At 43.8% G+C, this 21,198-nt stretch overlaps 1 protein-coding gene across 2 annotated transcripts in view; it reads left to right on the forward strand.

Moving 5' to 3' along the window:
- LOC133458702 (nuclear receptor ROR-alpha A-like) overlaps nucleotides 1-16,497 on the forward strand; it is a 42,433-nt gene extending 25,936 nt beyond the window's left edge. For both annotated transcript variants that reach the window (XM_061738878.1, XM_061738884.1), the window contains 6 exons: nucleotides 509-630; nucleotides 1,088-1,220; nucleotides 6,303-6,410; nucleotides 8,822-8,932; nucleotides 9,051-9,163; nucleotides 10,947-16,497. In XM_061738878.1, the coding sequence (XP_061594862.1) occupies nucleotides 509-630; nucleotides 1,088-1,220; nucleotides 6,303-6,410; nucleotides 8,822-8,932; nucleotides 9,051-9,163; nucleotides 10,947-11,111 (752 nt within the window). In that variant the 3' untranslated portion in view covers nucleotides 11,112-16,497. The remainder of the gene's footprint in view (nucleotides 1-508; nucleotides 631-1,087; nucleotides 1,221-6,302; nucleotides 6,411-8,821; nucleotides 8,933-9,050; nucleotides 9,164-10,946) is intronic.
- Nucleotides 16,498-21,198: the final 4,701 nt, after the last annotated feature.

The following is a 21,198-nucleotide window of genomic DNA, read 5'->3' on the forward strand; positions in this document are numbered from 1 at the left end:
TTGGGGTTTTAGTTCACATGTTTTCATTCAATACAAAAACCATCAACAAGAAATGACAATACTTCCAATTAATAGTTTTCACATCTTTACATGCATTACACCTGAAAGGTTTTGAGGTATCTGTGCATTCTCTGAACATATTTAGCCATAGATGACAAAGAAGAATTGTTTATTCAATTCATTGAGCAAGTTAAAAAACACAGCAGAAGAACGGTTTTGTGAAATCTGCAGAGTATGTTCACTTTCTAGAAAGTGTGTAAAGTAAGGCAGTATTTAAAATCGGTTGTATTCATGTATAAACCACTAATTCATAAATAAGAGAAAATAAATATACAGCATCAGAGATGCCAACAGTGTGGGACAGTCGTAACGTTGGACATGGAAATATTTGTCCTCTGAGTTGATCTGAATTGGGATGAATTCTCCTGTCTACTCTCCGAAATGCTGTACGAAGTAATCAGAACTTGGTCTCCATGTTTCAGTGCCGTCTGGTTTTCTTTTCTGTCAGATCACTTGGACCAGATCATCTCCAAGTCTCACCTGGAAACGTGTCAGTACCTGAGGGAGGAGCTGCAGCAGATGAGCTGGCAGAGCTTCCTGCAGGACGAGGTGGAGAAGTACCAGAGGAGGGTGTGTGTTTACTGCATCCATTCATCCAACAGCTTTATGTCACCTATCTAAAGTCGGGTCACAGCAGTGAAGCAAGGCCGTTCAGATGCTCCTGAGATTCAGTCACTCCTGCTGGTTTAGGGTTAACTCTGAGGTTTCCTGTCAGCAGAAAAGGAAACCTCTTATAACCTGATGTCCAAGCTGCATCCACGAGGAGACTGAACTCCTAGCTCCATCAGAAACTCCACTGCTGCTCCGAGGATTAGTTAAACAACTAATATATATATATATATGTATATATATATATATATATATATATATATATATATATATATATATATATATATATATATATATATATATATATATATATATATATAACAGCTTAAACAATAGCCAAGTCTTTCTGCAGTAATTTTATTTTTCATTCTCATCGTAGGATGCTCTCTAAAACCTGTTCTTGCTCTCGTCTGTGCAGCCACGGGAGGTGATGTGGCAGCTTTGCGCCGTTAAGCTCACGGAGGCCATTCAGTATGTGGTGGAGTTCGCAAAACGTATTGACGGTTTCATGGATCTCTGCCAGAACGACCAGATTGTGCTGCTGAAAGCTGGTGAGAGCCGTCACGGGTCAAATGACAAAATCACTTCAACAAAAGGTCTTTTTGTTCTTACTGTTACAAGATCTTACGTGTGCATCGCACTGGTGGAAGTTCACCAATCCACCATTGTTTTGATGAGTGTAGGCAATGTTACAACATTTTATTTCAACGAGAGCTGCACACATTTTTCACCAAGGTCCTGTACTGACGTCTGGAAGAGTTGGACCGCTGCATAGAGTCTTCTCCAGGCCCAACGCCCTGGATTCTGTCCTGGCCAATGTGCGTCAGAAAAGGATTTCTCCTGTTTCTGCAAAACACTGACAATTTAAGACCAATGAATCTTTCCTGGAAAATGTCTGTGCCATCAGGAAAAACAAATTTAAGTCTTTTTTTTTTAGCCTCAGTGATAAATTGTTTTCCTAAAGCTGCTCTCTTGTTATTCCCAATAGCTCTACCCTTTCTTCTGTTGCGTTCACTAGTGTGTGTGTGCTTACGCACAGGGTGTGTGTGACGCATCAGTGCAGTAGTGTGTAGAAGTGCTTGTAGTTAATGCATGTTGCATGTTGGGTGTTGCATGTGGCTCCTGCTTGCTACTCTCTGCTTTCAGCTACTGCCACCAGCTAGCCCTCCTAGTGGGGGTGAAAAGGGGAGCCGAGTGCGTAAGCCTCCTCCTGCTGGTACACAGCCTCTCCGCCACCAAGACTCCTGCAGAGCCTCCTCGTGGCCACACACGGTAACTGGGTTCCGTGAGGTCCCAGGCCAATTATGTGGGGGATCTCGGAGCAGCAGTGGGCCCCAGAGGCATCGCGTGCAGGCCCACCGGCGTGTGGAACATGCCCTGGCGTCTGCCAACCACTGCTCCAGCTATGGGTCAAATAGCATGGGCAGATGGGGCTCATAGCCTTGGATGGCAACCCATCTAGGAGAAGGACACTCTGATCTAAAACCGGGACAGTGAGGAGTTGCGCCCCACAGTTTGCTATCAGCATAGTAAAGCCAACCATGGAGTACAACGTCATCCCAAATCCTATACTTCCAGTGGCGGGAGTCCACAGGAACATCGCGGCGGATGGAGGTGCTGGTCCTCCTTCTGGAGGACACCATGACGACAGGGCCTCAAACCCTGGGCTTGTCCCAGGGAGGGTCCTGTCTGATCACAGCACCCCGTCCAATGCACTCATGCGCTGTCGGAGACCATTTGTTATGGGAACCTTCAACGCATGCACAGTGAGAGAAGAAGCGAGGTTGATAGAGCTAGCCCACTGTGCTGAGGAATGGGGAGTGGAGATCCTGGGGATCCAGGAACACAGGAGAGTGCACACTGATGACCGGATCGTGTACCGCAGAGTGGAGAGATGCACGTTCATCTCTGCATCAGCGTGGCGAAACGAGGCCCAGGCCGCAACAGGCGGCGTTGGGTTAATGCTGGGTTCCCGGGCGCGTAAGGCTCTTCGTCGGGTTCACCACCATACCGACAGGATCCTGATCGCTGAGTTCTCGGGCAATCCAGTAACAACAGTGATAGTTGTGTACTCACCCACCAACGTGGCACCACCTGAGGACGTGGAGGAGTTCTTTGAGCACCTGGTGACAGCGGTCCGAGACGTCCCAGCCCACAACTTCCTGGCAATCCTTGGGGATTTCAACGCAAGGCTTGGACCAGAGGACACACCCTTCCCTTACCACGACTCCACCAACCGCAATGGCGCTTACCTTACCGCCTTCCTCACAGAGCATGAGCTGCTAGCAGCAAATACCATCTTCCGGAAGAGGACAGGAAAGAGGTGGACATTCCGAGACAGAGCCACTGGCATGCTCAGACAGCTGGATTACATCTTAGTGAGGAGGAAGTGGAGAAACACCATTATGAATGCAGAGCCATACTCCACATTCAGTTCTGTGGGCTCAGACCACCGTGTGGTCTCGATGAAGGTGCGTCTGAGCCTCAGGGTCCCCAAACCAAGTCCCAGGATCCGGTATAACTGGAAAGCCTTCTCTAGTGACCTTGGCCTTCAAACCAGGTATACGGAGGAGGTGAGGAGGCGATTCCAGGAGCTGGACGAGGGAGCGGAGCCCAGCAGCGAATACAAGCGCTTCGTTGCTGCGAATGAGGAGGTGACCAAACTGTGTGTGCCCATGATGGAGAGAGTCAAAAACTCCCAGCGATCCAAACACCCAGAGGTGGTAGCGGCACGAGGGAAGATGGAGGAGGCCCGTCTCAATTTCGAGAAGGAGCCAACTGGGGAGAGCCGTAGGGAGCTGAACGAGGCCAAACAGCTTCTCTTCAACACCTACGACACCATCAAAGGGGAGGAGCTGATGGAGAAAGTGCAGAGAGTGCAGGCAGCACAAGGGGAGCAGCAATACGGGGAGGCCTGGAGGGTCATCAACGAAATGACTGGGAGGAAGAAGACCAAGGAGGGACAGGTCAAGGGACACAGCCCTGAAGAGAGGGTGACCACCTGGTTCGGCCACTTCCAAGGACTGCTGGGAGAGATGGCGGAAGCAGTTGAGGAAGATGTGCCACCATACCTCCAGAACCTGGCAATCAATGATGGTCCCTTCACGCCTGGGGAGCTTGCCAGAGCGAAAACCACTGTGAAAGTGGGAAAAAGTGCCGGTCCAGATTGCATTCCCCCAGAGGTCCTGAAGAACTGTGATCTCGACGACATCATCCTGGGTTTCTGCAACCTTGCTCTGCTGCACAATCGGCTGCCTGATATGTGGTCTTTGTGAAACATCGTCCCAGTGCCCAAATCCGGAGACCTCTCAAAGCCGGACAACTATCGAGGCATCAGTCTGACATGCATTGCTGCGAAAATCTACAACCGCATGATCCTAAACAGGGTCCGGCAAGCAATTGACCCACACCTGCGGGTAAATCAGAATGGCTTTCGAGAGGGGCGAACTACTACAGCCCAAATCTTGGCACTTAGGAGACTGATAGAGGAGGTTGAGAAGAACAACCTGTCTGCAGTCCTATGCTTTATAGATTCTAAAAAGGCATTTGACTCGATCCACCGAGGTATGATGGTGAAGATCCTCAAGTCATACGGTATTCCTCCCAACCTACTCCGAGCAATAGAGACCATGTACGCGGGAACAAGGGCCAAGGTGGTGACCCCAGATGGCAGAAGCGAGGAGTTTGACATCCTTGCTGGGGTTATGCAAGGAGATACATTAGCCCCCTTTCTCTTCATCATAGTCCTTGATCATGCACTCAGGAAGGCAATCAGTGGGCGAGAGCAGGAACTTGGCTTCACGCTAACACCAAGGAGGTCAAGTCGAAAACCTGCAGTGGTCCTCACAGACCTTGACTATGCAGATGACATCAGTTTGCTCTCTGACAACGTGGAACAGGCACAAGAACTACTAAACAGGGTAGAGCTAGAGTGTGCCAAGGTTGGCCTCAGGTTAAACGCCAAGAAAACTGAGGTCATCACCTACAACATTCCACCAGAACATCAACCTCTGACTACAGCAGCAGGCACTGTGCTGAAAGAAGTTGATGACTTCAAATACCTGGGTTCGTGGGTCAACTCAACTGAGCAAGATCTGAAAGTGAGGAAGGCACTTGCATGGAGGGCCCTGAACGGGATGACCAGTGTATGGAACTCCAACCTCCCCCGCCAAATCAGACTCAGCTTCTTCTTCGCGACAGTAGAGTCTGTTCTCCTCGATGGCAGTGAATGCTGGACCCTCAAACCAACCCTAGTGAAATCCCTGGACGGGTGTTACACCAGGATGTTGCGTGCAGTGCTAAACATCAGCAAGAGTGCACATGTAACCAACCAAGTCCTATATGAAGGAATGCCAAGGGTAAGCGAAAAGGTTGCTGTAAGGAGAATGAGACTTGCAGGGCACTGCCAAAGACACAAAGAACTGTCAGCCAGCAAGCTGGTGCTGTGGGAGCCAACACGCGGGCGCCGGTCAAGAGGACGTCCTACACCAACATATGTGGACATACTCAAGAAGGATGCCGGGGCCCAGAGTACCAGCGAACTGGAAAGTTGTATGGAGAATCGGGATGACTGGAGACAACGATGGACGGCTCGTCTGAGGACGACCTAGTAGTAGTAGTACTAGTAATCATTTCTGGGAGCTCTACTGTTGATTTTCTTTAGTTTCACCAAATGTCATCTCTAACCATGACTTTATTTATTTTCCTATTACATATGTTCCTGGAAGATGGTGTTTTACCCTTCCAGATTTTAATCATAATCTAACCTTTTTTTTTAACAAGGAGTAAATATTTGTAATATATAAAGATATCGGCAACAATACGAAATAAAAAGGATTAAGCTGTTGGGATTTGTTTGCAGTCACACTGTCAGTGGGAACTTTGAGGCCATGAAAACACAGAAACATCACCATAAAATGAGGATTTATTACTAAATACTCTACTTTAATAGTTTTCTGTGTCTTTTTGTTGGATCATCCTTTGGTTTCCCACTGATCGCTAAAATAACTGCTAGCTACCAGTTAACAGCGTGAAGGATTAGGAAAAAAGCTGAGCCCAGTTTAAACAACACCATCACAGTCAACAGTCACTCTTCTGTTAAAAGTAGCAATCTAGCGTTTGTTTATTTTATATTAATACTATACTAATGTAGATAAGCTAACTGCTGTTGCTAACTGGTTTCCCAAAATTTTTCTTTCTTATTTTGCTCCTCCTCAAAAGTACATAATACTTTTATATTTCCAATCAGATTCCTGGAGGAGTCACAGTTGGGCCTAATCTGGGCTCCTTTTGGCTCCTATGTCTCCGTTACGGCACCGCAACTGTGGTTTTGGGCCAGACTGGTCCTGAGCTTGCGCTGACTTGAGTTACAGCGAGAGCGGTGAGGGTCAAGCAGCCCAGAGAGCCAATGAAAACACAGATATGTTGGATATTTGGCTGAGTTTAGGCAACCACAGTCACTCTAGTGAACATGCTGAAGACAATGGACTATATTTTACCATACATCCTTTTTTTAGATTATTTAAGATAAAGCTGTTTGTCATTTTTTTTCTTTATTTACTGTATTTAGTGACAAATTGACACCACTCATATACAGAGATTTGTGTTCATTCTGTCCATGTTTTCTTTTGCAGGTTCTCTCGAGGTTATTTTCGTACGAATGTGTCGGATGTTCGACTCACAGAACAACACGGTCTACTTTGACGGCAAATTTGCAGGTCCTGATGTCTTTAAATCTCTGGGTGAGTGGAGGAGGTTTGTAACAGCTCACACTCCTTTACTCAAAGGTGCTTTTCAGTTAGCAGGAACAGTTCAACAGCAAGACCTTTTGTGAAGGTCTACAGGGCCGAAGCACATCCCTGCCAATGGTTTATGTACCAATAATCTGCTGGGAATCTGCTGGGTGGGGATGGGTTCACGCTGTGCTGATTGGATATGACACAGGCTGGAGAATCAGTTGTTCAGCCGTGTTGATGTCATCTCTTCTGATTCATCGCCACCAATGCAGTACATGAAAACAGGAACGCAGCAGCCATCTCAACCCCAGTTGGTTTTTCTTCTTTTTTCCTTTTTTGTCATATTATTCTTTTATTTATTGACAGTTGACCAAAAGCTAAAGTGGTGCACTACTGCCACCAGGTGACGAGGAGTGGTAGTTTTAAGTCAGTGGATCCTACTGGGTCCATACTGGCTCAAATGTCCGGACCGTCCTGTGGTCTTTCAGTTGGAGGACATCCTGTTCTACCTGACCAAATATATTTCATTTTTCTATTTCATGGTGATTTTTACCCATCAATCTTCTGCTGATAACCCCACATCCTGATAGCTTTGTCAGCTGGCATTTTGAAGTTAACACTGAGCTGCAGCTGCAGCCAGCGGAAAGCACATATCTGGCCCAAGACTTCCTGTTCAGGGCAGCAGTTAGCTGTATGCAGGGAAATCAAAGAAAGCTAAATAAAAGCTAAATTGTTATCAGATGAAAGACAATGGCTCCCAGAGTTCTGCTAATCTGCTTCTTCTTCTTGCAGTTCACAATTAGTTACCTGCATGCAGCCAAAGCGTGCTCAGACACGATTAAAACAAATACAAAAGGAAAGTAAAACATTTCAAGGACCAGAATAATGTCTCAATCCTACAAACCATCTAATTCAGTTTATTTCATGTAGTTCCAATTCACAGCAAAACCATTGCATATATAGAATAGACGTAAATTATATTCAGTTAAAGGAGCATGAGGCAGGATTGAGTCAGGATTTATGAAAAAAATTCGTATACGTTTTCTCGTAATAATGTCAGATGAAGCGTTCCAAACCAAAAAGAATGAGCCCTCTAGTGTATCTCTCCGTTGCCTTGAACAGGCTGTGTGCTGCAAAATGTGCTGCAGTGCTGGGGCCGAATTTCCCGCGCTGTCCTGCGGATGTGACGTCACATGACGCTGCATGCGCGTTCTCCCGTGCCGGCTTCACTGTTGGCTGCAGTACCCCCAACGGCCGTCGTGGTGAAGGGTGGCGCTAATGAGTCTCATTTCTTAAAAGGAGCCTCAAGCTCCTTTAATTGTAATTATAGTGATATGAAGGTTCATGAAAAAGAAACCAATGGATCCTCACGTCGACTTTCTCTCAGAGTTATTATGCGATCTAAAAACATGTTTTTACTAGCCTTACCAGCCATACCAACTCAGGGGTGGGTCACATCCTGCAGGGGCGGGTTTCACAAGACGACAACCCCTTAAAAAAAAAAAACAACCGAGATAACCGTAGGATCGTTGATAGACCTGGAATAACGGTTAGTCACCCCGTTCCTACGGCACGTGCTTCGTTTCTCGGACTGGTTTGTGTTCGGAGGCAGCTTCTTCTACGTCCGCCTGAACTTCCTCCTGGAAATCCAAACAAATCCACGAAACCAAAGCAAATCGTTGCATCGAAGAAGGAAATAATTAGCAGGGCTGTTCAGGCTACTTTACAAAAAACATCCCAAAATCTTAGCTTATGGCTTGCTGCGGTGAAGTTGTACTGGCCACGTGCTAAAATGCTAAAGTGCAACAGTAACAGACTTGGTGAATAAATGATGAGGTAAAAATCGATCATGTGACTTCAGTGTAGCTCGTTAAAATAAAATAAAACTTTAGATCTGTTGAGGAGAAACATTTCTCACATCACAGGAAGTAACTGAAAGAAAGGCTTTGTGTCAATCATGTTTTCTTACAATCTTTTAAAGCCTTTTCGCTTTGACTGGTTCCGTCGTCTTCAAATCTTTGTGCTGGTACATCAGCTCCTCACATTAGCATAATGTTTATGGATGGAAGCAGGATTCAGTCCGTGTTTGCTTTTGCCAGTTTTCTCTAACTTCAGTCGAAATGTGCGCCCGGTTGGAGAAGCAGCAGCTCAAAATAACATCTCCCCCTCCTCATCTCTGTTTCTCTTTGACTGGAGATCAATAGACTTTAAAAAGAGGGTTTGAGATGGATCAAATAAGCAGAAGTCATGGAAGAACAGTTCTGAGTTCTGCAGCTGTTTCAACATCACGACTTTAAGGAAAAGTAATGCTTTTAATGGCAAATTCATTGGCTGTTCAGTCTTTGTGGCCCGCGTTCTCTCAGAGTCAACGACCGATTCTGCCGTTGACGCCGTTCTTCTCTTGTGTTTTACTCCAGGCTGCGACGACTTGATTACGTCGGTGTTTGATTTTGCTAAGAGCATGTGTTCTCTGCGCCTGTCAGAGGAAGAACTCGCTCTCTTCTCAGCGTTTGTTCTGTTCTCTGCAGGTACGTTTTCTCATTTCCTTTGCCCTCCGAACCGATCTGTAGAAACATTTGAAGCTGAATAAGTCTGTGTGTGTGTGTGTGTGTGTGTGTGTGTGCGTATGCGTGTGTGTGTGTGTAGATCGTTTTTGGCTTCAGGAGAAGCTGCAGGTGGAGAAGCTTCAGCAGAAGACAGAGTTGGCCCTGCAACACGTCCTTCAAAGGAATCAGAGAGAGGACGGCGTTCTGGATAAGGTACTCAAGTCCCGTCTCGATGTCCGGGCCAAAGTTAATTCAAATCTACAAACATTAATTAATTGAAAGCCTTAACATACTAAATAAAGCAATAAGCATGTGCTTCTGTATCAACTGGAAAACCATCAGTCACATTTCAAACTACTCAGAGCAGTTTTCACACCTCCAGCAGGTCAGGCCATGAGGAAATGAGTCCACGTCACCCTCATGTGGAGAATGTTTAGAAGTGCAACTCTTGTACTTTACATTTCTCTTTTCAGTGGTCATATTATACTGATCTTCAACCATCCAGTTTTAATCTCTTAAACCTTTTACTTGACATAACTTATAAAAAAAATGGCTCAGTTTTTCACGATTGCTGGAATTCTTGGAGGCTTGCTGAAGGGAGAAACTATTGGTTCATGGATGTGCACGACTCCTGCTGGTCGGATATACATGTTATCAACACATCAACAAATAATCAGTGCTGAGACTAATCTTTAAACCTCGGATCCGTCCACACGGGTTCAAGTCAGAATCAGATTCAGAACGTGAAAGTGAGCAGCAAGACAAACCCCAGCGAGACGTCTCTGTCCAGTAAATACGAGACTCGTTAGCTGCTCTTGTTATCGGTTATTGATACTGATGGTGATGGTTTTGTCGGTTTCTCTCTATAATGACGTGTTCTGTATCCGATATGAAACTGTTTCTGCAGTACAGACAGCTGTTATCTTCGTTGCCACATCACACTTTTGAAACGACCACTGGAGCTCTTGGACGTGCACTACCTGAAGAAAATTACACCCTCTCTGATGTAATAGAGAGCTGATGTCAGAAAAAAACCTCTCTGCACCCTGGAAACCAATTTTCAACCAAACTGTTTATATATATGTATATATATAGAGAGAAAGAGTTTGTATTTTGTTTTTTAGTCCGAGTCACATGTAAGAAAAGTCATCACAGTATCAATTTAGATAAATCAGACAAAATAGAGAAGCATAATATGGCCACTTTAAGTAGTAACTTGGAAAAGCTCTCCACTGGCTCTCACGGAGGTTCCTGATTAAAGGAGCCGTCTGTAAGAAATGTCCAAAACTGGTACTGCAGTCACTTTCAAAATAGTGTTGAGCGGCGTGTACCCTCCCCCTCCTCCCCCCGACCAGAGGTTGCCAGGTAGGATGCAGAATACAGCAGGAACGTAGGCTGCCATGGCTGCGATAATTAGAGCCGAGCTGGCAACCCGGATGCCGAAACAATTCTGACTTGGTGATTGGGAGATAGGTGGAGGGTGGAGCTTCAGAAACAATACTGACTTGGTGATTGGGAGATAGGTGGAGGGTGGAGCTTCAGAAACAATACTGACTTGGTGATTGGGAGATAGGTGGAGGGTGGAGCTTCAAGAAACAATACTGACTTGGTGATTGGGAGATAGGTGGAGGGTGGAGCTTCAGAAACAATACTGACTTGGTGATTGGGAGATAGGTGGAGGGTGGAGCTTCAGAAACAATACTGACTTCATGATTGGGAGATAGGTGGAGGGTGGAGCTTCAGGCCAAAACAAAAAATGACAACATAAACATCAGTTGAGGGCTGCAACTCCTCTTTTTAAACTGGAATATCCTGGCTTGAGTGCTGTTGTCAGTGACATAAGTATTTGAAATGAACATGATTTTTAAATGTCTGTTGACATATCGGGGTCATTTTATTATTGCTCTTACATACAGCTCCTTTAAGTATAATCTTTTATCCATTCGGATACAGATAATCGACCACTGACCTCGTCTCCTTTCTCGCCCCTCCTCAGCTCAGGTGTAAAGTGTCAGCGCTGCGTTCGCTGTGCAGTCGCCACACGGAGAAGCTGAGAGCCTTCAGAGCCGTTTACGCCGACACCATTCGGACACACTTCCCTCCTCTCTATAAGGAGCTCTTCGCAGCGGATCTCGAACTAACCGTGCAAACCAGCAACTAAAAACCAGTCATGAGCGCCGCAGACTCGACCAGCATGGAGCTGCTGACCCAGAAGGACCGAGCCCGGTTTCCACGGACACCGAGGGAATGCAATGGTGACCCGTTGCAGTGTGGCGGCTGCACTTTCCCTGGACGCCTGAGAAACAGCGGAGAGGGACAGGGGGGCTCTAACTGAGGAGTTCCCAGCAAACTTCACCACATTCATATCTGACTTTAGAAAGCACTTTCAGTATCAAGCTGAAAGCGAGTCTCTGATTTGGGCCCTGCTGCACCTCCGTCCTGCTCTCACAGTGGGCACCTGCAGGATTAGTGGCTGCTAGTTACTGTAACGTTAACTAACCAATAACCGGCAGGCAAGGACCAGGTTTACACAGGCGCGCCGACCAGCTTCACACACAACTCACATGTGAAGGAAACGTATGAGGCAGCTTCACTTATCTCTGCTCGGCGCGCCGGCTGTGAAGAGGAGACTCCCTGATGCGATCAAAAGATGAAAGTCAAAATTGGAGTTCACTCAAAGTTCACACCAGGCTTCTGCAGGCCAAAGATGAATTTACATCCACTCATTTATATGTGCATTTTACATTTGTGCTTGGGGAAAAAAAGAAACTGTGAGATATTACTAAATGCTTTCACAGTCAGCGGCGGAGGATGCAGATGCTGGAAACATCAAACTTTTCTTGGAATAACATCAAATTTAGGCCAAAAAGTTGTGCAACTAAACCCTTATCAAATAACTAGGTCAAAAAAAGATGTTTTATTATGATTATAATAAACTATAATGAAGTAGAAAAATTGTCAACCACACTGCCAGGACAAAGTATCAAATATAACCAGCTGGATTCGGGTTTGGACTGATTAAAATGTTTGAGCTTCACCAACCATGTTCAGTGAACCATGTCCCCAGTTTGAGCTGCTTGGGTCAGCGATCGATCACTGCTGCCTTCACCATTTCTCTACGTTTCATTTCTTTGTTTGGTTCTGTTTGGGTTTCCTTTTTCCCAGCATGCACTCATGTTCGCTTCTTCTCAAGCTGTTTAACTGTGAAAGTCTCTTCTCCAGATTTTCTTTTAACGGGAGCGTGCTTTAAAGTTTCTGCACGTCTGACTTGATCCATGATGACGTTCAGACGTGTCGCCGCGACAGCACTTTCAAAGAAACTTCCCAGACTTGTGAATGATGGTGACTGAGTCGGTTTAGACTGAAACAAAATCCAAAAAGGCTTCAAATGTTTTTTGGTTTGTTATCTATTTAATTTCAGTCCAGTAATGGAGTTGGTAATTAAATAAAAAAGGCCATTTGCACAGTTTGTTAGCATAGTGGGTAAGTTACAGCTAGCACGTGTACACCACGCGGTTCACCGTTTTAACACGTCAACAACACGACAACCAGAACTGCACCCAAGGTCAAAGTTTAAAGCGATTACAGTGTTCTTACATGATTCGCAGTGAAGCTGTCGCCTGAATTCGAATTCTGATTCAGCCACCTTCGCATAATTAACCGGTTTATTTCCATCTTCACAGCTCCGCGGACGACGCGTAGGGGTGTAAATTACAAGTTTCATCATGATATTAAGTGGATTAACTGGATGTCTGCTGACTCCAGGAGCCAGCGATCAATATGAGACAAAAACATTTGTCGATTTTATGCATGACACTTCCATTTCTATCAAATCCCAGCAGGTGACTACAATATCACTTCATATTTTTGATTTTGGGTTCTACTAGGCAGTTAAATGAGACTGATGATGCTGTCTGGACCAAAGCAGCACCAGTGAGTCTGCATCGCCATCTGGTGGCTTTGATTCTGAAGCGCAACTTTCCTTTTGCCTGGGTTCTCCATTTCTTTTTCTTTTCTTTTAAAACAAATACTTAAAGGAGCTTGAGGCAGGATTTATGAAAAAAATTTGTATACGTTTTAAGTTTTCTAGTAATAATGTCAGATGAAGCGTTCCAAACCAAAAAGAATGAGCCCTCTAGTGTATCTCTCCGTTGCCTTGAACAGGCTGTGTGCTGCAAAATGTGCTGCAATTCCGGACCGGAATTTCCCGCGCTGTCCTGCTGATGTGACGTCACATGACGCTGCATGCGCGTTCTCTGCGGCGCACGAGTAAAATTGGATACGCGTTTGAGTCATGGAGGCAGCTTCAACTTGAATTGGGACTGAAAACAGATGCTGACATGGCTCATTTCCTACTGACCAGGTAAAATAACATTGTAAGTCATATTTAGACCTTGATTTGAAAATCACATGAGATTACACACGCGCTCCCGTACCAGCTTCGCTGTTGGCTGCAGGAACCCCGACGGTCGTCGTGGCGCCAATGAGTCTCATTTCTTATTCTTGCCTCATGCTCCATTTATGATTGACTTTGTTCAGTTGGGTACATGTTTATTTAGTCCATGCAGCATCCTCCTACTGGAGACAAAATATAACAGATTTAAAGTGGATTTGAGCTGATAATCGATTATTGAGATAATCGTCGACATGCTTGACTGAAAAATGAATAATGATAAGTAAAAGGTCACTGGATTAGAAACTCTTTTGTTCCTCATTAAAAACATTTGGTCACGTTCAACCTGAAAACAACAGAAATTCCCCTGGTGAAGCTGCGCGGGTTGATAAACACCGCTGCATGTGCTGTATGTAGTCATTTTTCCTCTTTTAAATGGTTATTTTTTGTAATGATGGGTGGCGGCCCAGATATCGTGACCTCTGCATGTCCTGAGCTCTGAGGATGCTGACCCCTGTCATGCTCCAGCTCAACTTTGTTGTTCCGGCTTTGTGACTTTTATTCCTACAAAAGTAAGTCACCAAGCATTTTTCTGGGAATTAAACATTCCCGACTGCCCTGCAGTTTGGTTCTTCTCACAGCAAGCTATCTTCAAAAATTGTACACGTTTTAAAATTCTGCGGTAAACTTCCATCCATCCTGGTTTCCATCCGTCCTGTTTTATTCCCATTTGGGGTCATAGGGGTAGGCTGGAGTCCTGCAGGGGTCTTCAGGGGTCCATCGCAGGGTCGAGTACATTCGAATAACCACAACATGTTTTTGGGTTGTGAGAGGAAGCCGGAGCAACCAGAGAGAACCCAGGAAAACACGGGGGGAGCATACAAACGTCACGCATAGAAAAGGGTCCTAGCGGGATTTAATCCTGGAACGTTCCCGCTGTGAGTCAACAGCTCTGACCGCCAGGATGTCAAATTGATTTATAAAAATGATTTTACAGCCAGGAAAGCAGAGACTGAAATACACAAAACGCACTTAATGTTTAGATGTAGGGACCCTTTAAACTGGAGGAAGTGGTTTACGACCCACCCGACCCTAAATGTTCACTGTTGACTGGTCAGGATCCGGTTAGAGGCCTCAGCTTCTGTTCTTCCGCAGGTGAGCTGTTCAGATTTGTAGAGGTTCGTAGTGGGACATCACATTTCACAAAGACTTCCGGAAATGGTGAAAGTTTGAAAAAAAATAAATCTTTTCTTTAATAATTTGCACTAAGTCGTACAGCTGTTGTTAATCACAAAAACAGAATGTGTATCTTCTAAATAAGTTTAAACTGTAATTTCTACCTTTGAAACAACAAAAATGTCAGTTTTTCTGCTCTCTGGTGGAGATCAGCTCGGCCAGAACGAATAACTGCTCACTTGTCTCCTGGAATCCAGATAAAACCTTTAAAACTCAGTGATGAACATCAGGCACTTTCAATCCAAGAACTTTACTTCTTCCATTTATTTTTTTACACCAAATCGAGTCGACCCTTTGTGGGTAAATCTGAGTAATTTAGAATAAAATATCAGATCGTTTAAGGAAACCGGCTGGAAAACATGGTAAAAAATAACTCCACATTCTGATTTATTAAATAATAAAATGATAAAAATGTAAGAACTCAAAGGCATGCAAGAGTGCAGAAATGTAGACATTTATCTTTCATATTGCTGCTTAACATTTCAAAGCATTTGATCATTTGTGGTTTCAGGCTGGTTCTTTTTTGGGGGGGAAATCTGGGATTTGCAACCACAGACTTTCCTCCACTTTTCTCGTTTTCTTGTAGCTCAGGGCAGCAAAGTCAGCAGCTGCCTGCTAATACTGCTCTCATTTTGTTGAGAGTTTAATGTTTCATAGACAGTAATCTTCATTTAAACATATCTCTTCTGTGGGCCAGCCCAGACCCCCCGGGGGCAGCAACCGTCCATTTTTGAGCAGATACTGACTTTAGCCATATCTGAATGTCAAGCAATAATGTAAATGTTTTTTAATCATTGACACTTGTGTATAGTTTTATAAATATGGCATGTCAACACATTCTGATGATTGATGGATTAAATCAGTGATTTCTCCTTTGAATTGTGTTTCATTGTTTACTGTAAACGACACATTTTCTCATTATTTCAGTATTTGTTCTGTAAATAACCTCATAAATTATATTGTACAGACCCCAAACCTTTTATATGTTAACGATTATGTGTCAAACTGTATTATATGTGGTTGATATGATGGTGACAGAACCATTTTTTTGTTCATGTGGTGCAGGTTCGGGTGTTTATTTTGCAGATTAAACTACACGTGTTTGTTCTAAACATCACGATAAAGAAAAGAACCAGGTTTTAAAGGAACATCCTTGAGTTTAAACAAGTCTTGTTATTAGATGGTTGTTAGCCCTCAAAACGATGTGTATCAAAGCAAATTTCAATGAGAAGGTAATGTTTGTTTGCAGTAGCATACATTAAAATGAAGTAAAATTAACAAACAATTAAAGGAGCTGTATGTAAGAGCAATAATAAAACGAATCATAAAATGACCCCGATATGTCAACAGACATTTAAAAATCATGTTATTTCAAATACTTATGTCACTGACAACAGCACTCAAGCCAGGATATTCCAGTTTAAAAAGAGGAGTTGCAGCCCTCAACTGATGTTTATGTTGTCATTTTTTGTTTTGGCCTGAAGCTCCACCCTCCACCTATCTCCCAATCACCAAGTCAGTATTGTTTCTGAAGCTCCACCCTCCACCTATCTCCCAATCACCAAGTCAGTATTGTTTCTGAAGCTCCACCCTCCACCTATCTCCCAATCACCAAGTTAGTATTGTTTCTGAAGCTCCACCCTCCACCTATCTCCCAATCACCAAGTCAGTATTGTTTCTGAAGCTCCACCCTCCACCTATCTCCCAATCACCAAGTCAGTATTGTTTCTGAAGCTCCACCCTCCACCTATCTCCCAATCACCAAGTCAGTATTGTTTCTGAAGCTCCACCCTCCACCTATCTCCCAATCACCAAGTCAGTATTGTTTCGGCATCCGGGTTGCCAGCTCGGCTCTAATTATCGCAGCCATGGCAGCCTACGTTCCTGCTGCATTCTGCAGCCTACCTGGCAACCTCTGGTCGGGGGGAGGAGGGGGAGGGTACACGCCGCTCAACAATATTTTGAAAGTGACTGCAGTACCAGTTTTGGACATTTCTTACAGACGGCTCCTTTAATATTAATACCAGGGGCTAATCTACCTTCGTCAAAAAAAAACATCTGGTCTGGCAAAAATCAGAAACCTCATTTAACTTTAGGGGCAGACCACAAAGGCTTCCTTAGACTAACCAAGGTCATGTACTGAAAGTGTATAAAAACCCACTATAGGTAAAATCATCTCTCTCTATTCTCCAACACTTTGGCCATAAGAAACCACTACGATGATGCACAATAAAAATTACCGTAAAAATATAAAAGTGTCACTTTAAACAGACGGTAAATGGGTTTATTTCTTATTTCTTTTTAACGCAGAGGTGGGAGGAGATTTGGTTTTGGAACCTCTAGTGGTCAAAGGAGGACCTGCATCTTAAAACAGAGGAGGAGGCAGTGACTGAAAGATGGCAGGCACCGCCTGTAGAAAACATCCTCTTTATGCACTTTCTGTACACAAACACAGTTAAAATGACCTCAGTTCATCAGCGGGAACCGTGAACAGACGATCACTGAAGGGAATTGTGCTTCTGGCTCTTGTCTGAGGCCATTGATTTTGACAGGTCTACCATCCCCTGTGCGAACATTGAATGCCATTTTGCCGCAAACATGTATTCTGTAAGAAAATGTACATTCTTTACATCCCATCTAATAACAAACAGGGATGTTTTGGGTGTGGACTTAGACCACTTTATAAATGAACATATAACAAGCTCGTTCCTCTGACTTCTCCCGTCAAAGATGTGCTTTGAGGTTAGATCATGAAAATTTCACCTAAATTTCACAAAATCTCTCGTAGAGGCAGATGAACCTGTTATCTGGATAACCAGGAATTGTACTAAAGTAATGACGTGTCAGAAACGTTGTGGTACAGAGATGTGAACGCCTGGAGCCCTGGACTGGACCCGTACCCAGTTTTACATGGAGACTGTCCCTTTCTGTGTTGAATCGCTCAAACTTGACTTTGTTTTGATACGAAACAGAGCTGCTGTATTCAAAATGTAAGAAATAAAACAAAAATTGAGAACCAGAGGGGTGCATTTGTCTGATTATTTTTGAATTCTCTGGATAGTGAGTGAATGACGGGGAATTCAAGCCAGCTACCGTCTCTGAAGTTCAGAGACTGAATGTTTGGCTGGGGTTCAACGAAGCGCCAGAGCTGAGCTGCCATCAGTTGTTTTTTTTTATTTAACATAATAAATATACAGATGTGGACAAACAAAGAAAAACCCACCATTTTCACTGTTAGAAAAATGCACTCACGAGTCCTGCAGTCTCCATGTATCTCCTCACAGACAAAGACTTTATGTTGCTATTAGTCGCGCATGGAGCTCTGTCTGCGAGTTCAGCATATGCGCAACATCATACACATGGACAACAAAGGGCCAGTTATTCACACAAGGCTCTTATACCAGCAGAAGACACAAACCAGGTCACAAAAAGCTGCAAAACCATGAAACACCAAACAATAGTCATCTTTCTGTCATCTCCCTGTCGTTTACACTTTTGCAAATAAAAATCCGAACAACAATGAATAAATACTTTTTTTTCAAAAGTAATTAAAAAAAGTCCTGTGTATCAACATGTTCCATTTCAGAAGTCATGCATTCTCGATTATTCACTTCAGGACCATACGGTACATGTATTTATTCAATAAAAGTTTCTATATCGTCATCACGTTTGTCATCGTCATCACTAGCAATGTGGACTCGTCGTCTACACCAGTGGTTCCCAACCTTTTTTCCATGGAGCCCCCCCTACTTGTGTCTAACCAGCCGGGCCCCCCTGACCCGTATGTACTAGCAGCAAAAGAGTAAAGTTATTCGTTACAAACCTTTGAAAAAATGAACATTAATTATGTTTTTTTTATACATTTCTCTTTGGTTTACCCTGTACTTTGTTTTTTTTCACCTTCCTTTTGTGTCACCAATGTATAAAATACGCACAAAAAATTATTGCAAGGACATAAAAATATTTCTGAAAAATGTCTCTTTTAATATGAGAGCAAAACATTTTTCCTTTAAGAACCTGTCGGAGTAGTAGTATGATTAAATGTTGAATAATGATATAATAATACATTTTTAAGTTTTTATCCTGATAAATAACTTAGTATTTTAAAATGACCGAAATATATTTCTAAGTGGGTTTATACAGACTTGGATTACTGTATTCCATTAGGTGTGTTATTATGATTTTTTATTTATTTAATATGTGTAAATATAATTTTTACAACTGCATATTATCCTCAAAGCAGACAAAGTTTCACGCCCCCCCCAGAGATCTATGGCGCCCCCCCAGGGGGGGCCCGGACCCCAGGTTGGGAGACACTGGTCTACATCATTCACCGGAGGAATGCTCTGAAGTAAGGTGCACCGGCACAACCACGCACGGAGAAATGAGGCAGCCGCTGCATGGAGTTCTAGAGACCACATTAGACATCTCCACTTTCCAAACCCTGCTTCCAATATCGATCTAAACAGATTGTTCACACCTGAGTTCACTCCCAGTTCAGACGTCCAGAGTCCTGCCGATGCCGCCGTCGCGGCTGCATTCGTGGAACAACAAAACATACCGAAAGGCCCTGCGGTCATCTTCACCGGAGGTAGAAAGATGATTTCCAGCTGTTGAGACTTTCATCTGAGCAGTGGATGTGCAAGTGGAGAATTATTTTAAGACATCATTTCTGCTATGTTGGATTTTTGTCATTACTACAGTTCCTGCAATTCTCTCCTTTTTATAGAAACATCTTTAACAGAAGGCAGCTGGACGTCTTTACCTGCTTCTAGAAGCTTCTGCTCTTCATCTTTTTCAGTCTTACTCCTCACCACGTCAAATAATGGCAGTTTTGTGCCAGTTGGTGGGGACACGCCCCCCCTTAGCTCAGTTACCACGGGCCAGCTACTTTAGCTTAGCTCTGCTCATGCAAGCTAACGTGACCTTTCATTCAGACTGACTCTGTCCATCCAGCCTCATTTCAGCCGTCACAGCCGAAACAATATTGAAAGTGGAAATCCGCCAGAGATGAAAAGGGGGACAGCTGGAGCTCTGTGGGCGAGCTTCAACACAGCCTGGAAGAGTCCAGGGGTGAACGTGACTTGTTCAGAGATGGAAGGGGTTATCCCAGAACCGGCAGCTGCCGTACAGTAGCTAGCTTTCAAACACGACTTCTTGTATTTCTGTATCCCTGTCCTGCATTTGATCCAATTCATATTCAGTAAACTGAAGCTTCAGTGTCTTTTTTCAAATGAACCCAGCAACCTTCATTTTCTGATATTGGCATACTTTCAAGCTTTAAATACCAAATATATTTGGGGTCCAAACCAGCGAAGCCAAATATTTAATTATTGCAGCTTCTCCAATAACAAGATCTGCGTCTGCTGTCAATTTCTGTTAATTCAAAACTGAAACGAGCTTCTTCAACAAGCCAAATTGGACACTAAGTACTTGGGATGAGAAACATTTCAAATCAATCAGTAAAAATGGGGAAAAGCAGACTCATCTGTCATTGATAAAAGCATCTCATAAAGACACAAACACCACATTTAATACTAATTAACGTTTAAACAATTATAGTAGAGCAGTCGCCTGCCAATCAGACGGCCAGTTCATTCCTGGACAGTCCACGTGTCGAAGTGTCCTAGAGGAACTTAAATACTGACTCCCAGAATGGATTGGTCAAAAGACTGGAAACGTGCTACGTAAAGTAAGTGTAACCATCCACCTCCCCCCTGAACCGTAACCTGCACTAAACTCCTGCGCTGCAACCGCTGCAGTTACTCTGTTGACACATGCACGCGTGCAAAATCTGCTTGTCTTTGGGATACAGTACGTGTGTACGTGTGTCATGTATGTGATGTTTAAAATCATTGTGTCTATAATGGAAATAAAGGCTTTCCATTCTATTGTAACCTGCAGGTAGTTTAGTTCCTACGGTGTAGGGGCGTGAAGGCCTGAGTCAGTGTGGTAGACGCCAGCGTGTCAGGCTGCAGTCCTTCCTCTCGCCAGCCGGTGGCAGTAGACGACAGGAGAACCCACCGCGCTGGAGGAGGAGTGTTCCCCAGCAGATAACGATTGAATCAATGTTTTTTCTGATACCGACTGCAGATTTGACAGTTTGATCACGTTGTTTGGATCAAATTAGTTTGTTTAATAATTTGTATCCGTTGTCATTTTCAATCTCAGGATGTATATTTGAATGTTTCACAGTGTTTTCTGCCTCTTGCAATATATTTTAAACTTCGGTATTTGATCTTGGCTTTAAAAATAGAAGAATCCTCATAGATGTGATTATTGGCTTTGCTTCATTTCTGCAGTACAGATCTACGGATGCTCTGAAGTTTTTTTTTCTTGTCTTCATGAATTTCTTTCTAAAGCACAGAGCATGAGTCTTTAGGTACTTCTGTAGGTGGAACTGTCAGCCTTGTATTTTTCATTTTATAAACAACTAATCAACTCTCTGTAAGGTGCAAACATTCCACTCTTTTCAACGCATCCTTCTAGACGATTAACAAAAGCTTTTCAAGTCAACATTATAAAGAAACCATTGTTAATGTACAAGCCAGAACAGAACCGTCCCCACATGAAAAGAGAAGTATCATTCAAGGGTTTTGTTTTCATACTTTCATATTCT

Source organism: Cololabis saira, chromosome 2, assembly GCF_033807715.1.
Source record: "Cololabis saira isolate AMF1-May2022 chromosome 2, fColSai1.1, whole genome shotgun sequence".
In the NCBI taxonomy this organism is placed as follows: domain Eukaryota; kingdom Metazoa; phylum Chordata; class Actinopteri; order Beloniformes; family Belonidae; genus Cololabis; species Cololabis saira.